Below are 19,128 nucleotides of genomic sequence, written 5' to 3' on the forward strand. Positions count from 1 at the left end.
GATGTGAGATGGTGGACCATTATTTACTTCGTCTATATAGTCAACTTTTAATTGGTCGCCTTGTTTTAACGAAGACCACACTTTACACAGCAAGACATTTTTTTCTTTTAACATAAATCTGGTTATCAAGTGGAAATGGTGACAGCAAAACATTTTATTTAAATAAGTTAAGCAATTGCCATTTATCTAATTTGATTTTTTCACTTGTTTCTGTTTAATTAACTCTTAATTGTTATTTAATAGGACCCGTTCACACGGCACCTGACAATTACAAACAATGGCGTTGTACGTGTAGCCCATTACACTTATGTGAATATAATTTATGTAGAGTTAGTTGATTTTAAAAGTAAAAAAATTGTTAAATTTGTAAAGAGTTCTAAATAGTCTTTCATATTTAAAATGTTCATAATATTAAGAAGAGTCTCTTTATTAATCTCTCACGACACAATAGCGAAGAACATCTTCTAAATCTTCACATAACACAAACACAAACTACACTCTTAATTATTTTATAGTAAGGCAAAAATCCCTTTAGTTCGATAGTTTGCCTGAATATTTATTAATGCTAATATATTAAAAGGTCTTTCGAATATTGAAAAATCAGATTATACAAATTAATGGAGAAATGTCTTTTAGATTATACAAATTATGGTGAAAGTAGAATTGTCAAAAGTGGACTTCATCTCGTCTCGTTTTTACATATTGAAAAAGCATACAAACAAACATTTTGGTACAGTTTACTAAGATTCATTTAAAAATAATACCTAAATACGAATAAACCAAGAATATTAGAAACAATTTTGGTATAAAATTTTTTTTGGATAGTGGCCACGTTTATGCACTGGATGACACTGAAGTATAATACATGGTTCATCGTCGTATCTTCAGCAGTTCGGCTGCACAAGAGGCCATTGAATCGAAACGGATAACTTTGTCAACCCCTAAAGAACAATGTGATTGTACTCCACTGACTTGACTTTGAAATCTCTATATAACACGAAGCGGAGTCTTTAAACCTGGACAGAACACAAAAGACAACCTAAACTCTTAAGATAATGACGATAAGTTCAAAACCCCTATGTCTTCCCCTTTCTCTCCCGGTCATTGACTTCTCGGTTCCAAACCTCAAACCGGAAACTCCCGAGTGGGACTCGGTTAGAGCCCAAGTCCGAAAAGCCCTAGAAGACTTCGGATGTTTCGAGGCCTTGTTCAATGGAGCTTCAGTGGAGCTACGTAAGGCTGTGTTCGAGGCCTCGCAGGAAGTTTTTGATTTGCCATTGGAGACCAAACTGAGTGCAAATTAAGTCAGAGATTAATCGTAACACTGGATACTCATACTCTGGTCAAGCTCCGGGTATGCCTTTATACGAAGGCATGGGCATTGACGGTGTAGATAATCCTGACGTTGTCATTGACTTGACTCACAAGGTTTGGCCTCAAGGGAACAGCACCTTCAGGTTCACTTCTTACATAGTTTAGTATGTTTCCTAAGTTTTGTCACAATTTAACATTTATTTATGGAATTTTTGAAATAGTAAACATAAATTAATATATAGAGTATGTACATCAATATATAGAAAACTAAAAGTAAATGGTTTCCTACGTCGTACACGCAATATTAAAAGTTCAAAACTAAATTGTTTTAATTTTTTATTAATTTAAATTTAAAATTTAAAATCGATTAATCATCTATGCTAATATATGAATATAATTCTATTTTAAAATATAAATATAAATAAATTTTTGAATTTTAACCAAAATTATCTAGTTTGTCTTTTTATATAAAATAATAAACGATAGAAAAAATAAACGTACAAGTAATTTTGAAAATATTGATATTTATACAAAATTTGTTAATTTTATCATAAGTTAAAACATAAATTTTCTTATACACTAAGATATGATATTTTCAAGATAATGAATGTGGTGGTAATATATGAGCACTTTTTATAATTTTTATTTAAATAAATTTACAAATCTGGAAACTCAATTAATCTTCTTTAATTATATGATGATTAATGATCTAAATATAATTTTAAATATTTTATTATACATAAATTGAATTTTTTTTTGATGAAATTTAAAATTTATTGATCTATCAGAAAATAATGTTATGTACAAGGTAAAAATATTGAACTAAGTTTCCTCTATGCTATGGTATGATAAATAAAGAATGATCTGATCTAGAGAGTGGCCTCGAACCATCGCGTTAATAGTCCTCCGTATTTGTGGTCCGGTTTATATCGAAGGGAGACAATCCTATTTCTCATGGCTTTGTCAATCCTTCTTCTCATCTGATCAGTACTCATACCAGGCTGTTGGTGGCGCCTAGCATTCCTCTCCCTCCATACATGATAGACTGTACTCTGGAATAACATTCTTGCAAGTATGGTATCCAATCTCTTATCGCTCATACGCTGCAGTCGAGTAATGGTCCACTGCCAATCTGGATTGATTCCATTTCCAACAAGCCGGCGTGCAAGCACTTCCCAAACTGTGTATGAATATGGACAGGAAAAATAAAGATGGTCTCTAGTCTCGTCTCTTTCTCCACATAAATTGAATTTTAGTCAAAAGTATCACAATTTATGTTTGTTAAAATTAAATTCGAATTAATTTTGATAATAGATAAATATTTTATAAAATTGTTAACTTTTATACTAAGTTAAAATTTAATTTTTCTTATACTTGTAATTGTATTAATTTGACTATTGTAACATAATTATGTATTTCGATTTAAAATTTTCGGTATGTAACCAGATGATCTATTATCTTATTTTAGGAATCTTACCAAAAATATATATACACCAAATTTAGCTATTATCTTATTTAGGAATTTTACCAAAAACAAAAAAAAGTTATCACTAAAACTTGTTCATGTCATATCATCTTTTTTGAAAATAAATGTTGTGAGGACATATATAAGCAATTTTTTAAAGTTACTTCACAAATAATGTTTAGGAGATGTGAATGTCATACTGACATATATATATAATACAATATTTGTGTAGAAACTAAATAATGTTTTCAGTTTATACTTGTAAGTTAATCAATACTATTAAAACATAAGCATTTTTTATCTACTTTCAAATAGTCTAGGTTGAACCATTAAATTTATTTAAATTTCCTATATTTTTGACATATCATATACTAATCTATACTATTAAAAGGGAATCATTATGAAAAAATCTACTTATACAAGGTTGTTGGACCTATTTATTAGTTAATTATTTTTTGGTCTTACCTAATATTTTTCTAACAATATAAGGTAACATGAGATACATATCAAATTTAGTGGTTTACTCAAACCATATATATTACATACGTATATTATCACAACACCTATATACGAAATTGAAAACACCATGAAATACTTTAATGAATGTAAAGCTTTCTTGAACACTATTTACATATAGTTTGAGGTTTATATTATCCATAATATACTATGATAAAATGACATTTTCGTAGCACTTATAAATTTGTAATATATAATTCCTAATTGTACATGTGATGTGTTGTAACATATGATAAAACGTCAATTCCGTTTTGGATCGAACTGACTTCCAATTTAATTTTGAAATTGAGATTCAAGCCATATATAAGAACATCCCCATTCACGAACGAATATGTTTAAACCAAACATATATTAATTTTAGAATAAACATATTTATAACATAGTATATGTTGATAATACCCAAACCGGTTTACTATACGTACTGCTATGTATATTAATTATCATAGTATTCTAATGTTTGTGGAATATGTATACAGCCAAGTTAAGAATTAGTGTTTTAATATCCTAGAAGATATTTTTAAGCCTTTTGCGTAACAACATATCCCGATTCGTAAAAGATCATAACTTATGCGTTCCATATTTTCATCTAACTTCTATATATATCATGAACGGTAAATGTGATAAATCACGATAGCTATTATAGCATTTCTTCCCGTTTAATAAGGATCTATTATCATTACTCCCATATATTAAGCATCATAAATATTATAAATATTTTAAGCTATATTTATTGAGAATCTAAAATATAATAATTTTTTGGTGATGTCAATTTTTTTTTGGTTTCGATTTGGATCGGTTTCTTTCGGGTATGAGTTGGTTTGGATCCATAATTTAAATAGTCGTAAAATACATATAATTTTCAGGTATATAGTGAATCTAGGTAGGTTTGTAGTGGATCCAGGTAAAATACATATAATTTTCAGGTATATAGTGGATCCTGGTAGGTTTGGATATCTAGGACTCCAAGTACCAGTAAACCTGAAAATATATGAAACCCAAAAAGTACATGAAAACCAGTAAATACTCGAAATATATTCAAATACTCGAAAAGTCCTGATTTAACTCAAAATCTGATCCGCGAAACCAAAAATGTCTAAAATTTAATCTGATTACCCTAAATATGTTCTTAAAATTTTGAAATTCTACCTAAACCCTGAAACTATAACCGGAAACCCAAACCTGAAACTTAAAAGAATATTTGTAATACCAAAAGATATATGAAACACCCAAACATACCTAATATACAAAAATAATCTGAGTACTTTTGGTATCCGATCGAGTCGCATGTCTGATTGGAACAAAGTCAAAACCTACGGGTTTTATAAAATAACCAATAGGTACATTTCCCATGGACCCGAACCGAACTTATATTTTCGGGTAGATCTCGGTTGTTTTGGATCAGATAAAATGCATAGACTTAGAAAGAGTTACATAAAAATGTATATACAAAAAACTAAATAACCTAATTTATAATTTTTTAAGATTATCTGCTTCAATATAATATGATTTCGTAACATAATAATGTACAACAATCCGAAATACTAATTCATATAAAACTATGTATATAGTTTTAAAAAACCTCGCGCTTTCAAGCGCGGGTCAAAATCTAGTTATTATTAAATATACAATCTAACCTCAATATAACCTCAGATAATGGGACCCACCAACCTAACAAATTACATACAACAAATCCTATGTAATCTTACATAACTTATATCATTTTTTTTCTAATTATTAGTTATGCACAGCACACTTCTTAACTTCAATTCATCGTACAACTTTTTATACACTACTATAATATTACAAGTTTTACTAACCATTATAAGGTATGTACTGTTTATTGTCTGTGTATATTGGTAAATATAATTTGGTGATAAACACAAAAAAAAATTGATAATATAACTTCAATTTTTGATATAGTTTAGAATGATTATAATAAAAATAAATGACTATCACTATAAACATATATGATAAATATACATCAATAGTTAAAAGTTATTATTTTTATTCAATTACTATAGAAATTTTTTCTAATTGTTTTATCACCAATCATTATTACTTTTATTCAATAATAATAGACACTATCTTATGCTCAATAATAGACCTATAATATTTAGATATCAATATTAAAATGAGTTAGCATATATCATACAACATATTATACTATGTCATTTTACATTATATAGTTCTAAATATTTATAAAATCAAATCTGATAAAAACATTTAAGAAAATCAGCTGTCAAAACAAATATATATATATATATAAGAATATATATAAAAAAAATTATTTATAAGAATATATATAAAAAAAATTATTTAAGATAAGTTTAAATACTATTAAATTAGGTAAAATATACCAAATAAATCTTAATTTACACCAATTTGGATCTTTGGATCGGATGCGGGTCAGTCCCTTTTGGGTTTGGATCCTTTGAGTCCTACATATTTTGACCTAACTAAATATCTGAAATTTTTTCGGTTTAGGCTCGGGCCGATTTTTTTTTGAATCTGGCCAGTTTGGATTCATAATTTAAATATCTCTAAAATACTTATAATTTTGAGTACTCTATAATTTTTTGGTACATAGTGGATCTGGTTCAGTTCGAGTATTTAGAACCCGAAAAATACTCAAAGCACCTAAAACTTCAAAAGTATCTGAAGCATGAAAAAACATTCAAATGCCGAAAAAATACAAAAATAGTTGTTACGTTGTATAAATTAGATAATTTCATACAGAATCTCATATAAAATAATATATAAATTATTTAATTTTAAACAAATTATCTGCTTCAATATAATAAAATTTTGTTACATAATAATGTACAACATCATAAAATTATAATTTACATCAAACTTTGTTTATAAAAAAATCGTGCGGGTCAAAATCTAGTATATTATATATATATATATATATATATATATATATATATATGTGTGTGTGGTTTTCTTAAATAATATATAACTTGTCAAAAATAGTTGTATCTAATCGATCATAAAAATACTAAAATTTGCGATATATTTCAGCAATACTGTTCATTCGTTTGCGGAGAAGTTAATAGAACTAAACGTGAAGGTGAGGACAATGGTCTTGGAAAGTTTCGGGCTCGAGAAATATGTAGAGAAGCATTTAAACTCGGCGAAGAATCGCTTTCAATTATTCAAATACAAAGGACTTGACGATAATACAGACGAGTATATAGGTATTGACTCTCATATCGATAGACATTTCCTCACCATACTTTGCCAAAATGACGTAGTAGATGGCTTGGAGATAAAAACTAAAGACGGTGAAGATTGGATCAAAGCTAAGCCATCTCAAGACTCCTCTTTCCTTGTTTTGGTTGGAGCTTCTCTTCATGTAAAACAATGTTTCCTTGAATCTCAAGTTTCATCCGTTATTGTCTTTATTATGTGATCAACATGTATATAATTAACGTATATGAATTGCAGGTACTGTTGAATGGTATGGTACATCCTCCGCTTCACCATGTGGTTATAACCGGGGAAAAAGATCGGTATGTGGCTGGACTGTTCTTGCGTCCTATAGAAGGACTTATCATAAATGCGCCCGAGGAGATTGTCGATGATGAACATCCCCGTCTCTATAAGCCTTTTAATTTTGAGGATTACTTTACGTTTGCCTACGTAGACACCACGAAGAGAGATCTGTCTGCTCTCAAGGCTTACTGTACCCTCTAAAAATTCATTTGATCATTGTGCATGAAACACCCGTCCCTCCCCATTTCCAACCGGGGTTCCAGGGCGCGGAGTTTAGGACACACATGTCTACTTTTCCGACATCTCCGTGTGTCCCGTTTCTGGTCCCATGAGTTTCAGGTGCATTTCCTTCCTTACCGTCGGCATTTCCACTTATAGTTCTGCAAGAATGGAAGAGGGAAAAGAGGGGTGAGTATTAATACTCAGTGAAGCGATTCTAGACCAGTCTCCCCCATGAGCTTTTATACTGCTCAATGCGAAACGAGAACCGACTAGTCGCTACACACATTTCTTAACCAACTATTAAAGTTCATTTCACAAAAACAAGCAGTGCAATGAACTCAGTCATCGCTCAATTCACACAATTCGGTTTATTATTTAAGACTCCATTCATCCTATAACTCTAGGACCTACACAGCTCAAGCGGACCAACCCTCCCCTTTCTTGCTGCGTTCCTGTGAGGTCGCCTGCCCTGGTACACCCGGCATCCGGTTCCCTTGGATGTAGTCCATACCCCTTGCAGTGTATTACGACCCCTTCCCGCCAAGACTCAGCGTGACTCAATCTTACCGGCGCCTCTATTCTTACTTGCCGTTTTTGAACGCTACGGCCGCCGCGTTTTCCCATACTCCCCACCAGTCCCTCGGTGGTTCGTATTCCGTTTCTATTCATTTCCCATACTCCCCACCCGTTCCTCGGTGGTTCGTATTTCAATCATTTAACCTTTCCTTTTTCCTTATCATTTCCTTTTTCCTTAAACCCTTAGACCCTTTCTTACTTTCCTTTTTAGACGCCACCCGTTCTCGGTGTCACACTCAATCCATTCAACAATCATTCATAGATTTTCTATTATTCATCTAACAGACCGGTTAACCGTTCTCTTAAGATTCTACGTTCATTTCTTTCTAACCATCCTAGCTCTCAATCACGACCACAGGTCTTCAACCAATCAAACAATCAATCATTCATCAACACACCAGTTTATTTAGAATCTTAAATCAGTACGAGAGTTCTAATGCAATATGATCTATCAACCTAACAACAAACAGGATCTAATCGATCCTAGCAACCCATTCAACAATATAAAAGAACATAGAACAGATCTGGGTAGAACACCTCACCTTAGCCTAGATCTGGATTTGGATCTGAGAATAGAGGGTAAGAGAAACGGGATCTGAGGTCTATGACACCACACGGCCACCACCACCACTCGCGGCTGTTCACGGCAAGGAGAGAGAGACGCGGCCGAGAGAGAGAGAAGGAGGCGCGGCGAAGAGGGAGAGAGAGAAGGAGGAGAGAGACGGCGCGGGGGAGAGAGAGAGAGAGAGAGAGGCGGCTAGGGCTTCTGATCTCCGGGAGTTCTCTGCAGGGCTTCGCTTCCAAGTTTCTGATGAGAGAAAAGAAGAAGTGGAGGCTTGCTTTTATAGGGGAAGAGATAGGGAAAACCCTAGGGTTTTCCAATTTGGGCTGCAGAGGACCCAATAGCATTAAAAAAAAATTTTAATTGGGCTGGTTTTGGGGTGTTACAATTCTCCCCCTCTTATTCGGAATTCGTCCCGAATTCCAAACCTTCAGTTCGAACTTAACATTCCAAAACAAGGGCGAGTTTCCAAACACAATCAAGGGAAGCACGAAAGAGACGTCCTACTTGCTCAAGATCATTTAAAACCAACAATGAATTTAATAAATGAAATGGAGTAGGACTACAACGAATAAATAGGTCTCAAGGTATCGCCAAAATCCGCGATTAACCTCATAACAAGAATGAAAAGCTAAAAATCAGAGGAAATGAAGGAAACCGTGTCCTACTCCTACTAGTTAACTCAGGAGTCACAACTAGCCACTACGAACTGGAGACTTCTGCTCCCCTTCCGGCTTAGGACCAGCCGCACGGCCACTCCCGGTCGACGACGCCGGCTCCTCTTCCCACTCTGAGTCCTCCGATGGATCCTCTTCCACCTCTACGTCCTCCTCAGAGCTCGAGATAGCGACGACCCGACGAGTAAGTGTCCGTTCAGCCTCCATTGCCTGACCGGCCATCCGGTTCACCAAGGCGAATTCCCATGGTTCCAACACACCAATCAGCTTGCCCTGAATCTCCTCGCGGAGTCCTACCGTATACCACCGGCACCAATCCTCCGCTGTCTTGGGCTTGCATCTTTTGGCTGACTCCAGGAATTCCTCTGTGTACTCCCGGACTGAGCGCGATCCTTGCCTGGCCTGCGTCAATGTTCCACACCGACATATTCCGGTTATGCTCCTCAGACTCGCTGCATCAATGCTCGGAATCTTCCTTGGGCGTCCACGTTTCCTTGTTGGTACACTGTCTTCCATCCTGACCGGTCCCGGACCTTCCCTGGTCGGTCCCGTCTTCCTTGGGCGCCCTCGGCCCCTTGTGGCCGGTGTCGTGTCCACTTCAGGTGCAAACTGGAAAGTCCCCTGACCCTGGTACAGTCGCCTGTACTCGGCTGCTCGCTGTAAATGGGGCATCAGAATCCGACGCCTCACGGTCGTCTCCTGGATGGGGGCGTTCGGCGGCTCCACGAACTCCACTTCCTCTTCGTCTGGGAAGAGTGCAGGTACCACAACGCCCCAAGCGTCACAGTAGGGCTTGCGGGCGTAAGCCCTTGTCCCCTTTGGTCCATAGCGCATGCGTCTTTCTCCGAGCTCGTGATGCACTGGTGACGACATCCTGCAGCGTAAAAACAAAGACCTGATCAGAACATAGTAGTAGTCATGCATAGATGGCAGTTTTCAATCAATTCTCAAACTAGCGCTGCTTAAACAGACAGTATTTCCGGTGTGATTCTTATCATCCCTTTTTGCCCCAAGATGATCCTTTTTACAGACACCCCTTTTTCCTTAAGAAGATCTTCAGCCTAGTCCCCATAATCTGAAATCGGTTTTCTCCCACTGTCTCGTCCGTCCGCCCTTGGCCGCCCCGGTTTGCTCCTTCCGCGTCGGCGGCCCACGCCCTGGGGGTGGGGCCCACGCCCATGTTTCCCTTTTTTTTTTTTTTTTTTTTTTTTTTTACTACTGGGAACAAGCTTCACTGTGATATTTGAATGCCAGAAGTCCATTTCTTTGCAGGATTTAATCCTTCCATGAAGCTGCGCACGCCTCGACCTTGTGTCTGACTCTCCTTCCCCGGCCTCCCCGGCTCGGTGTGGGGCGGTGTTGCCCGCGAGACGCTTCCCCCATGCTCGAATGTCCGGCTTTCCATTCCCCCTTAGCCTGACGTGCTAGGCGTCTAATCCCTCTGTATACTTGCCTTATAACTCCTAGTTACGCATTCCTGAACTTCTGAAACTCCACTACACTGCGGTTCGAGGACTTTTTGGTTGATCTGATCTTGGCCGGAGACTCTGAGCCGTTCGAATTCTCCTTCAACATTAACTAAGGCGGTCCATCAGAACCATAAGGGAAATGGGCAATAGCGGAAACACTGATCCCTTAAGTTAGTATTAAGGGACCTTAACCTGGCTCTGATACCAATTGAAACACCTGTCCCTCCCCATTTCCAACCGGGGTTCCAGGGCGCGGGGTTTAGGACACACATGTCTACTTTTCCGACATCTCCGTGTGTCCTGTTTCTGGTCCCATGAGTTTCAGGTGCATTTCCTTCCTTACCGTCGGCATTTCCACTTATAGTTCTGCAAGAATGGAAGAGGGAAAAGAGGGGTGAGTATTAATACTCAGTGAAGCGATTCTAGACCAGTCTCCCCCATGAGCTTTTATACTGCTCAATGCGAAACGAGAACCGACTAGTCGCTACACACATTTCTTAACCAACTATTAAAGTTCATTTCACAAAAACAAGCAGTGCAATGAACTCAGTTATCGCTCAATTCACACAATTCGGTTTATTATTTAAGACTCCATTCATCCTATAACTCTAGGACCTACACAGCTCAAGCGGACCAACCCTCCCCTTTCTTGCTGCGTTCCTGTGAGGTCGCCTGCCCTGGTACACCCGGCATCCGGTTCCCTTGGATGTAGTCCATACCCCTTGCAGTGTATTACGACCCCTTCCCGCCAAGACTCGGTGTGACTCAATCTTACAGGCGCCTCTATTCTTACTTGCCGTTTTTGAACGCTACGGCCGCCGCGTTTTCCCATACTCCCCACCAGTCCCTCGGTGGTTCGTATTCCGTTTCTATTCATTTCCCATACTCCCCACCCGTTCCTCGGTGGTTCGTATTTCAATCATTTAACCTTTCCTTTTTCCTTATCATTTCCTTTTTCCTTAAACCCTTAGACCCTTTCTTACTTTCCTTTTTAGACGCCACCCGTTCTCGGTGTCACACTCAATCCATTCAACAATCATTCATAGATTTTCTATTATTCATCTAACAGACCGGTTAACCGTTCTCTTAAGATTCTACGTTCATTTCTTTCTAACCATCCTAGCTCTCAATCACGACCACAGGTCTTCAACCAATCAAACAATCAATCATTCATCAACACACCAGTTTATTTAGAATCTTAAATCAGTACGAGAGTTCTAATGCAATATGATCTATCAACCTAACAACAAACAGGATCTAATCGATCCTAGCAACCCATTCAACAATATAAAAGAACATAGAACAGATCTGGGTAGAACACCTCACCTTAGCCTAGATCTGGATTTGGATCTGAGAATAGAGGGTAAGAGAAACGGGATCTGAGGTCTATGACACCACACGGCCACCACCACCACTCGCGGCTGTTCACGGCAAGGAGAGAGAGACGCGGCCGAGAGAGAGAGAAGGAGGCGCGGCGAAGAGGGAGAGAGAGAAGGAGGAGAGAGACGGCGCGGGGGAGAGAGAGAGAGAGAGAGAGGCGGCTAGGACTTCTGATCTCCGGGAGTTCTCTGCAGGGCTTCGCTTCCAAGTTTCTGATGAGAGAAAAGAAGAAGTGGAGGCTTGCTTTTATAGGGGAAGAGATAGGGAAAACCCTAGGGTTTTCCAATTTGGGCTGCAGAGGACCCAATAGCATTAAAAAAAAATTTTAATTGGGCTGGTTTTGGGGTGTTACAGTGCACTTGTTGATTTACTCTTGAGTTTGTCTGTTGTTACCTTTACTTTGCCATGTTGACTCTTGTGCTTGTAATAAACCCTAATTTTCAAAAATCCTTTATTAGTTTTTCCATCGGGTAGAAGAAGAAATTTTAACATGATCTCGACCAAAGATTACGAAAAATTGGTATCACCTACTCTAAAAATTAGTCAAGATTTACAAAGTGGTGTGGTCTAGTCATATTTGGGACTCACTAGTTTAACCTTGTTTTTTTGAATCGATTTACATTTTAAACGTTATTGTCTAGCTCTGAGCACCGATAAAGATGTTGGTCTAGTTGTATTTGGGCTTGAGGGATTTTGAGCATTAGGACTTCCATTGAGGTGTTTGCTCATATTCCCCAAACTTGGAGTGAGACACACCAAATTTAAATATAAGATCACAAGACGCTAGTGGCCGCTAGTGAATGAAATGATTTGGTGAAAATGTATGCGAGCTGTAGGTGAGTTGGAATGTGTTTTGGTCTCAATGAGTCCTAATGCAACTTGTTCTGTTGTGTAGAGAGGTATTATGCATAAAAAAATTAAAATGTATGGATCGATTGTAGAAAGCCGGATTAACACTGGGATACATAGCTGAGAGATTGTCACATTGCAGTCGAGTGGCTTGTTTCTGAAATATGTCAAGGTCACGGAGGAGAAATGAAACCCACTTGATTTTTAGACCCTTTAAACTGACCAAGAAATCAGATTGGAGCCAAGTAAATCAGTGGTAAAATAACGCATTTCCTTACAGTGAGTTAAATCATTGTCGCAGTATGCTTAAAAAAATCGGATGGACATACTAGTTTGGGCCCAAACAAAAGATAAAATTGGGAGGGATGGGCTGATTTTTTGCTGTTTCTGGTATGCAGTGCACATGGCGTTACCAATCAAAAATACAGATAGGTCATAGTTGTAATAAACCATATGGGTTCGTATCAGAATCTAAATATCATAAGTTCCTATAAGTCTTGAGTATTTAGTTACGTTCTACAGAAAGACAATAAATAAAGAAAGGAAAAAGGTCGACATGTCTGTGTTGGCTATCATAAGCAAGAAAAGAGTGGATAGTTTAATAGTTTTTTATTATCAACCGTAAAAATAGTTACAAGTAAGAAGAACAAGTTTAAACCAAAAATTAATAAATCTTAACTTTAAATGTGAATTATAAGCATATTTAGAAGGTAATATATATATATATATATATATTATATATTTATTTATTTATTTATTTATATATCAAGAAAACCCAAATAATGGAAACTGAAACGTAACATAAAGTTTCCTGCATATATATGGATCTGAATAACAGTGAATTTTAAACAGAATAATGTCTTAACTCCACAATCAAGAAACAAGTATTGTATATAAAGATATATATATAGCTGTCTTTCTGAATATAATTATACAAACCATAACATATATAACATGAATAGGAAAAATGTTCTAGAGAATCTTGATATTAAGGATAAATAATTAATCAGGTACTTGCTTCTTGTTCAAGTCATCAGATCACTCGTCTACTCCTCTAGGCTGCAGACCAAACCCGGTAGCATCCGATCTTTTCATAATCCTCAACCTCTTGCATGACTCTATGAACATTCTGCAAACATCAAAATATCCGAACTCATGTAAATTTAAACTGTGACATATATAAGTTTATAATGGGATATAATCTAAGTCAAAAGATATGAACATATATACCCCCATGGTACATCTCCAGCGAGCATCCAATCCCCATCTTTATCTTCGTATATGGTAACGTATTCGCAGTTATCACCATCTTTCAAGGCCACTCCTGCACACACACACAGAGATATATATATATATATATATATATATATATATATATATATATATGTAAATTTCAATTGTATGTCCAATTTTCTGGTGTAAGATCTCTAGTTTGAGATTGCTTTTAAGTTTTAACCCAAAACTGATGTAAAATGTAAATGAATAGTAGATTCTAGTTTTCTGCAAGGTTTTCAGATGATATATATGTAACGGTTTTGGAGTTAAAATGAGTCAGATCATCAAAAGCTGAAAATTCACCAATCAGAGATTTCTAGGACCATTTTTTTTAGGACCATTCTCAGCTTAGTATGAAACTCTCGTGATATAGTCGTATAGAAGAGTTCAACAACATTGGTAACACAACGTATTAATTAACCTAGTTATTTTAGTTTTTTGGTTTAAAAAGATTTAACCTAGTTAAAAGATGAATTTAACCTAGTTATAATAGTTTCATTCCCACATTACGTATGAAAACACTTTAGTTCCTAATCCGATCTCTCATAATAAAATTTTGTTTCCTTCCAGTTCGACATAATCTAACCACTCTACTTTAAGTCTTTAAGTGAAAAAGAGATATTAATTTACTAACCAATGCCACGGACACCAAAGAGCTTATCGAGAGCAAATGCTAAGTCATCATAGCCTTGGCTCGAACCAAGATCCATCTTCCTTAAGTAAGGCACGCCATCCATGCTCACTTTCACATACCCTAACCCCACTTTTGTCGTCCAAGCTTCCTTACAGTTGTTCTTCCTCCGGTAAGAACAAACCGGCGGCCATCCCACCACCTGACTTTTCGCCGTGGGTGACTCATTAATTTTCTCCACGTCACCACCTGAAACGACACCACTTTCATCACTGTTACTTCCAGAAGACGTCATGATCATCTCCGTGAAGCCTCTCTTCTTCATCATCTTCTCCGTCACATCTCTCCCCGGAAGACCCAATCTCAGCTCAGTTATCTCATGCTCAACTCCACCTTTCTCCATGTTTTACCTTTTTAATTATTTGTCAAAATATAACTATGATATACGAGAACTTTCTTCTCATACACACTTCTCTTGCTGTAGTAATGGCATACTACCGAGCCGTGCTTTATATGTTGCTTCGTTGGTTCACACGATCAAACCGATAGAAACCAATCAGAGATCAACAGGTGGTGTCCTTTGATATCTAAAGTCTTCTTTTTCAGTTTGTGTGGGGAGACAAAGTGGGGCAAAGACAGGTCAACTGAGGATGCGGTGGTCGGTCACATGAGAGACATAAGCTTGGTGTTGTTTTCTAATTTTCTACAAAATTAATTAAGACCGGCATTACAAAGTGGTTAAAGGGAACAGATCCTACGGTTGTGAAATTTTCTTGTGATTTTTCTCTGACCGTTGGATGATTGGAATACGAATCTCCTTCTGCTAAGTGCTAACATCCCATGTGTGTTCCTTTTGTAAAGATTCTCGTTCTAACTAGTAAATCACAACTACAGTATTGTTTTAAAAATAAGTTAGTTTATTTTATAGTGGAAATGAATCATAAAGTTTAGTCTATTTGTCCACATTTCTAATAAGAGCATAGAAATATTAAATTAAATCCTACCATTTTGGGATATGTTCGTTACTTATAACTATAATCTAAGGTATTTCAGCAATGATTTTTATTGGCTCACCGGGCGCATAAATCTCACATGGGGAGAGCATATACACCAAATATACTTTCTATGGATAGTAGCAAATATAGTACGCGTTTAGTATGCGTTTTTAGACTAAACTTGAGTAAAACTGAGGGTCTGACTGGTTCAAACGCAGCGGTTGCAGTTACGGTTGTGGAAGTTTGTGGATGCGGGCGGTTGCGGTTTCTAGCAGTTTTAAGAGATTTGTACGACTGGTATTGCGATTAAAAATTGGTGCGTTTGCGGATGACTTACGACTGGTTAACTACCTAATGCGGTAACACTCAAATAATAAATTAACAATATTTACATTTAATATAATTATAAAATATCCAAAATCATAAAATTATAATAAATATAAAATTTATATTTAGAAAGTTATAATTTTAATTTTTGAAAATTTATTGAAATTGTTTTTATTATAAAATTTTATAATATTAATTAAAATATAATAGATATATTTTAATATTTTCATAATTTCAATTTTAAATTTTTTATTAAATATTTTTACTTTTGTATATATATTGTTTAAAAAAAAAATTTACCCTCCCGCAACTGTCCGCAACTGCAAACGCTAGCTGGAGCCAGTTTTTGAATTTATGAGATTCGGAGCGGTTTGAAGCGGTTTAGAGCGATTTGAGTGATTGTTGCAAACCGCCGACAATCGCTACCAACCGCAAAAGCTGCATTTGCGGGTGGTAGCGAGAAAATCAGTCGCTCCCTGAATCTATTGGATCGGATCCGTTCATTTAGTACATATTCCAAACATCTGTTGGAAATCTTGTTTGTCGTCTGCATGAAAAATTCTAAGACGGCGACCATGTGTATTAAGTTTGAGTTCTTCATGCAATACGTATTAATTTCTAAAGTTTGTCGCAAACCAATGACTTTGAGCGGAGTAAACTAGTTTAGAAATTAGTTCAAACTTAATAGCCCCGCATTGTTGGGTTGTTGCTAACTATCTTTAGCTCACCATACCAGTAAAACACAAGAAGTAATGATGGAGTTTAGAGATGTAGGGACACGAGCATAGAAAAGAATTGATCGACCGTGTGTATGTGTGTGGGTTCCCTCTTGTCTAGAAACTTTGATTGACTGATGAACAGCAACAGGTTGGGCCACGTGAAATTATATGAAATACAACCACATAAAGAGAGAGATGAGTCAATATTCCCATATTTCTAGTTTAATTTTAATATTTCCAATGACTAACAAACGACATTGGTATCATCAAGTTATTTTTATAGATTTAGCATTGAGTATCCAAGTTCTATCATTCAGCGGTGAACATGCCACTTCGTAAAGAATTTTCTGCAAAGCTGACCACACTGGAGCACTCAAATTCGGACTCCAATTGACGCATAAGCAAAATTTCACTCAGCAAAATCTAAGAGTATGATTATCGGAGGTTTTAAAGGTGGAGTTCTTAGCGGAATATAAGAATCTGTCTCTTAATTTTTAACTAAAAATGCTAAGAACTGGTTTTTAAATATGACGTTTAAGAACCGGTTCTTAGTTTTATTAATTAAAAATTAAGAGACATATTCTTATATTCCGTTAAGAACCTCATCTTAAGAACCTCTAATAATCATGCTCTTAATCTAAGTATGTAGCGAGTTCACACAATTGCCCATATATATGAGAAAATAACAAGTTAGACAGCGCAGCCAAACATGCGATTTTGTAGCATCAATGTGATATATGATGCTTTAATTTCCCCCGGACTCGAGAAACACCACCGCTTGCAATCTGGAAGTTTGTCATTCAACTTGGAGTATGTAATAACAAAAATGCTATTAATATAAAAAAATTCAAGTATATAATATAAATTTCATGTGCTTCTACTCGAGTTTTGATTGGAAAACTTTTATATTGATTGTGACCTGTCTCATGTTTCTTATACGTTAGGTCATTCTCCACGATTAATATTATGTTGCTTATGTTTTCGGTTAATTAAGTATAATATTACAAGTCTCGAGAGTCATAATTATGTTCTAAATCTCTTATACATTCATAGCGTATCTTCCAACAAAATAAAATGAGAGAGGTGTAGTTTTGATTAAATGGACGACCAAAATAGAAAATAAACTGCAAGTATGTTCCCACGTCGATTAGCAGCGTAACCTAAATTATGAAACCGCAAACGCTTTTCTATTGTCAGTATTTTTAATACTTCAGTTCATATAAAGCAGACAAAATATAAATTACTTGTCTACATTCAGGATCAGGAGATATTTGGTTGGAAATCATGAAGGGGAATTAAAAAACATTGCCATAATAAATTTTCACGAAATAATCTAAGTAAGATATGACAGAACAAATTAAAGGTAGGTATACTAGTAGTGCTAATGTTGATATATTTATTCAGTTTCATCAGACATTAAATAAAATTATCAAGACTTTGGAACTATATTAGTAAGCTTTAAGGCAATTTCAGTTGCAGTTTCTCAAAAAAGCCTATATAATTAAAATATTTTTTTAAAAAAGAGGAAAGAGATTGAAAATCGTTTCTCATACAGAAAGATCTAAACATAATTGAGATATTTTCTCATCTCTTTATTGATCCAACTTTTTTACTTTTAAAATTTCAATTAAAAACTAAAACATTTGTGTGAGATACACGCTCAAGTCTATCAGTGATGCTTTTAAAATTTCATTAAAAATATAAAACTTTCGTTTTCCACGAAAAGAAGAATTACTAATAAAGAGACTTCATCTTCAAAAAAATCTCATTCTTACAGTCTCACTAAAAATGAAGTAAATTTTTGAAAACTATAAAATATATAATGATCAGAAAACCTTTTTAAAATATAAACATTGTCCGACAAATGGGCAACATGCTATAAAAGGAAAGCACGAGTGTTTAGCGGACGGTTTAGCCGCTATAATCGAGCAGATATTTAATTAACTCAAATCTTATATTTTATTATATGAATAGTCGTCGGATACTAAGGAAGAGATATATGTACTGCTAAGTGCTAAGATATGTTCGAAAATTTCCATGCATATTAGTATCTTACCAAAGCGTATATAAACAGAAAAAAAAACAATTAACGGCGTAGGAGATATAAAATGTATTTAAAGGATACCAAACCAAAAGGAGGACTAGCCTTGGAATATAAACCAAAGTTGAATATGCCGACACATGTGCCGTTTTTGCTGTTATAGTTTTAATTACATAACTGTTTTATCTTTACGTATAGACATTGAGAAGACCATATATAATATATGTGAACTTGGCGTATTAGTCTTCTATAGCAGAAAATACGATTCAAAGTACTTTTTTTTTTTTTTTTTTAGTACTCTTGATTTTCAACGAACCCGATACGAAGTAACGCAGTTCCTGATTCAAAAGCTTTATCGAGCCATTCCTTTGTCGTGTAATCTAAAGCAAAAAAAAGTATGCACATTAAAGACTTCTATTGTATACACACACAAAAAAAAGTGAATGGTCGTTAAATCAATGTTTACATATTTAGTGGTTAAAATTGTTACTCAGCTCGCCGTTTGTTAGCAGTTTCCCACCAGATTTTCTACACACTGAACAATAGAAACACGGTCATTAATACAAAATACAAGAGTGTATTAGCCATTAATTAGCTGAAGTCTGAAGATAT

General features: G+C 35.6%; 1 protein-coding gene and 1 pseudogene across 1 annotated transcript; one reads left to right on the forward strand and one right to left on the reverse strand.

Annotated features, from left to right (window-relative positions):
* The first annotated feature begins 843 nt into the window (after window positions 1-843).
* On the forward strand, window positions 844-7,026 carry LOC106359095 (annotated as a pseudogene).
* A 6,299-nt stretch (window positions 7,027-13,325) lies between these two features.
* LOC106434010 (auxin-responsive protein IAA19-like) lies at window positions 13,326-14,929 on the reverse strand. Its single transcript, XM_013874848.3, has 3 exons — window positions 14,438-14,929; window positions 13,759-13,852; window positions 13,326-13,657 (listed from the first exon to the last, which is right to left on the reverse strand). Exons 1-3 carry the CDS (start codon window positions 14,835-14,837, stop codon window positions 13,567-13,569), a joined length of 585 nt encoding a protein of 194 aa, XP_013730302.1. The 5' UTR covers window positions 14,838-14,929; the 3' UTR covers window positions 13,326-13,566.
* Window positions 14,930-19,128: the final 4,199 nt, after the last annotated feature.

This window comes from Brassica napus, chromosome A5, assembly GCF_020379485.1.
Source record: "Brassica napus cultivar Da-Ae chromosome A5, Da-Ae, whole genome shotgun sequence".
Taxonomy (NCBI): domain Eukaryota; kingdom Viridiplantae; phylum Streptophyta; class Magnoliopsida; order Brassicales; family Brassicaceae; genus Brassica; species Brassica napus.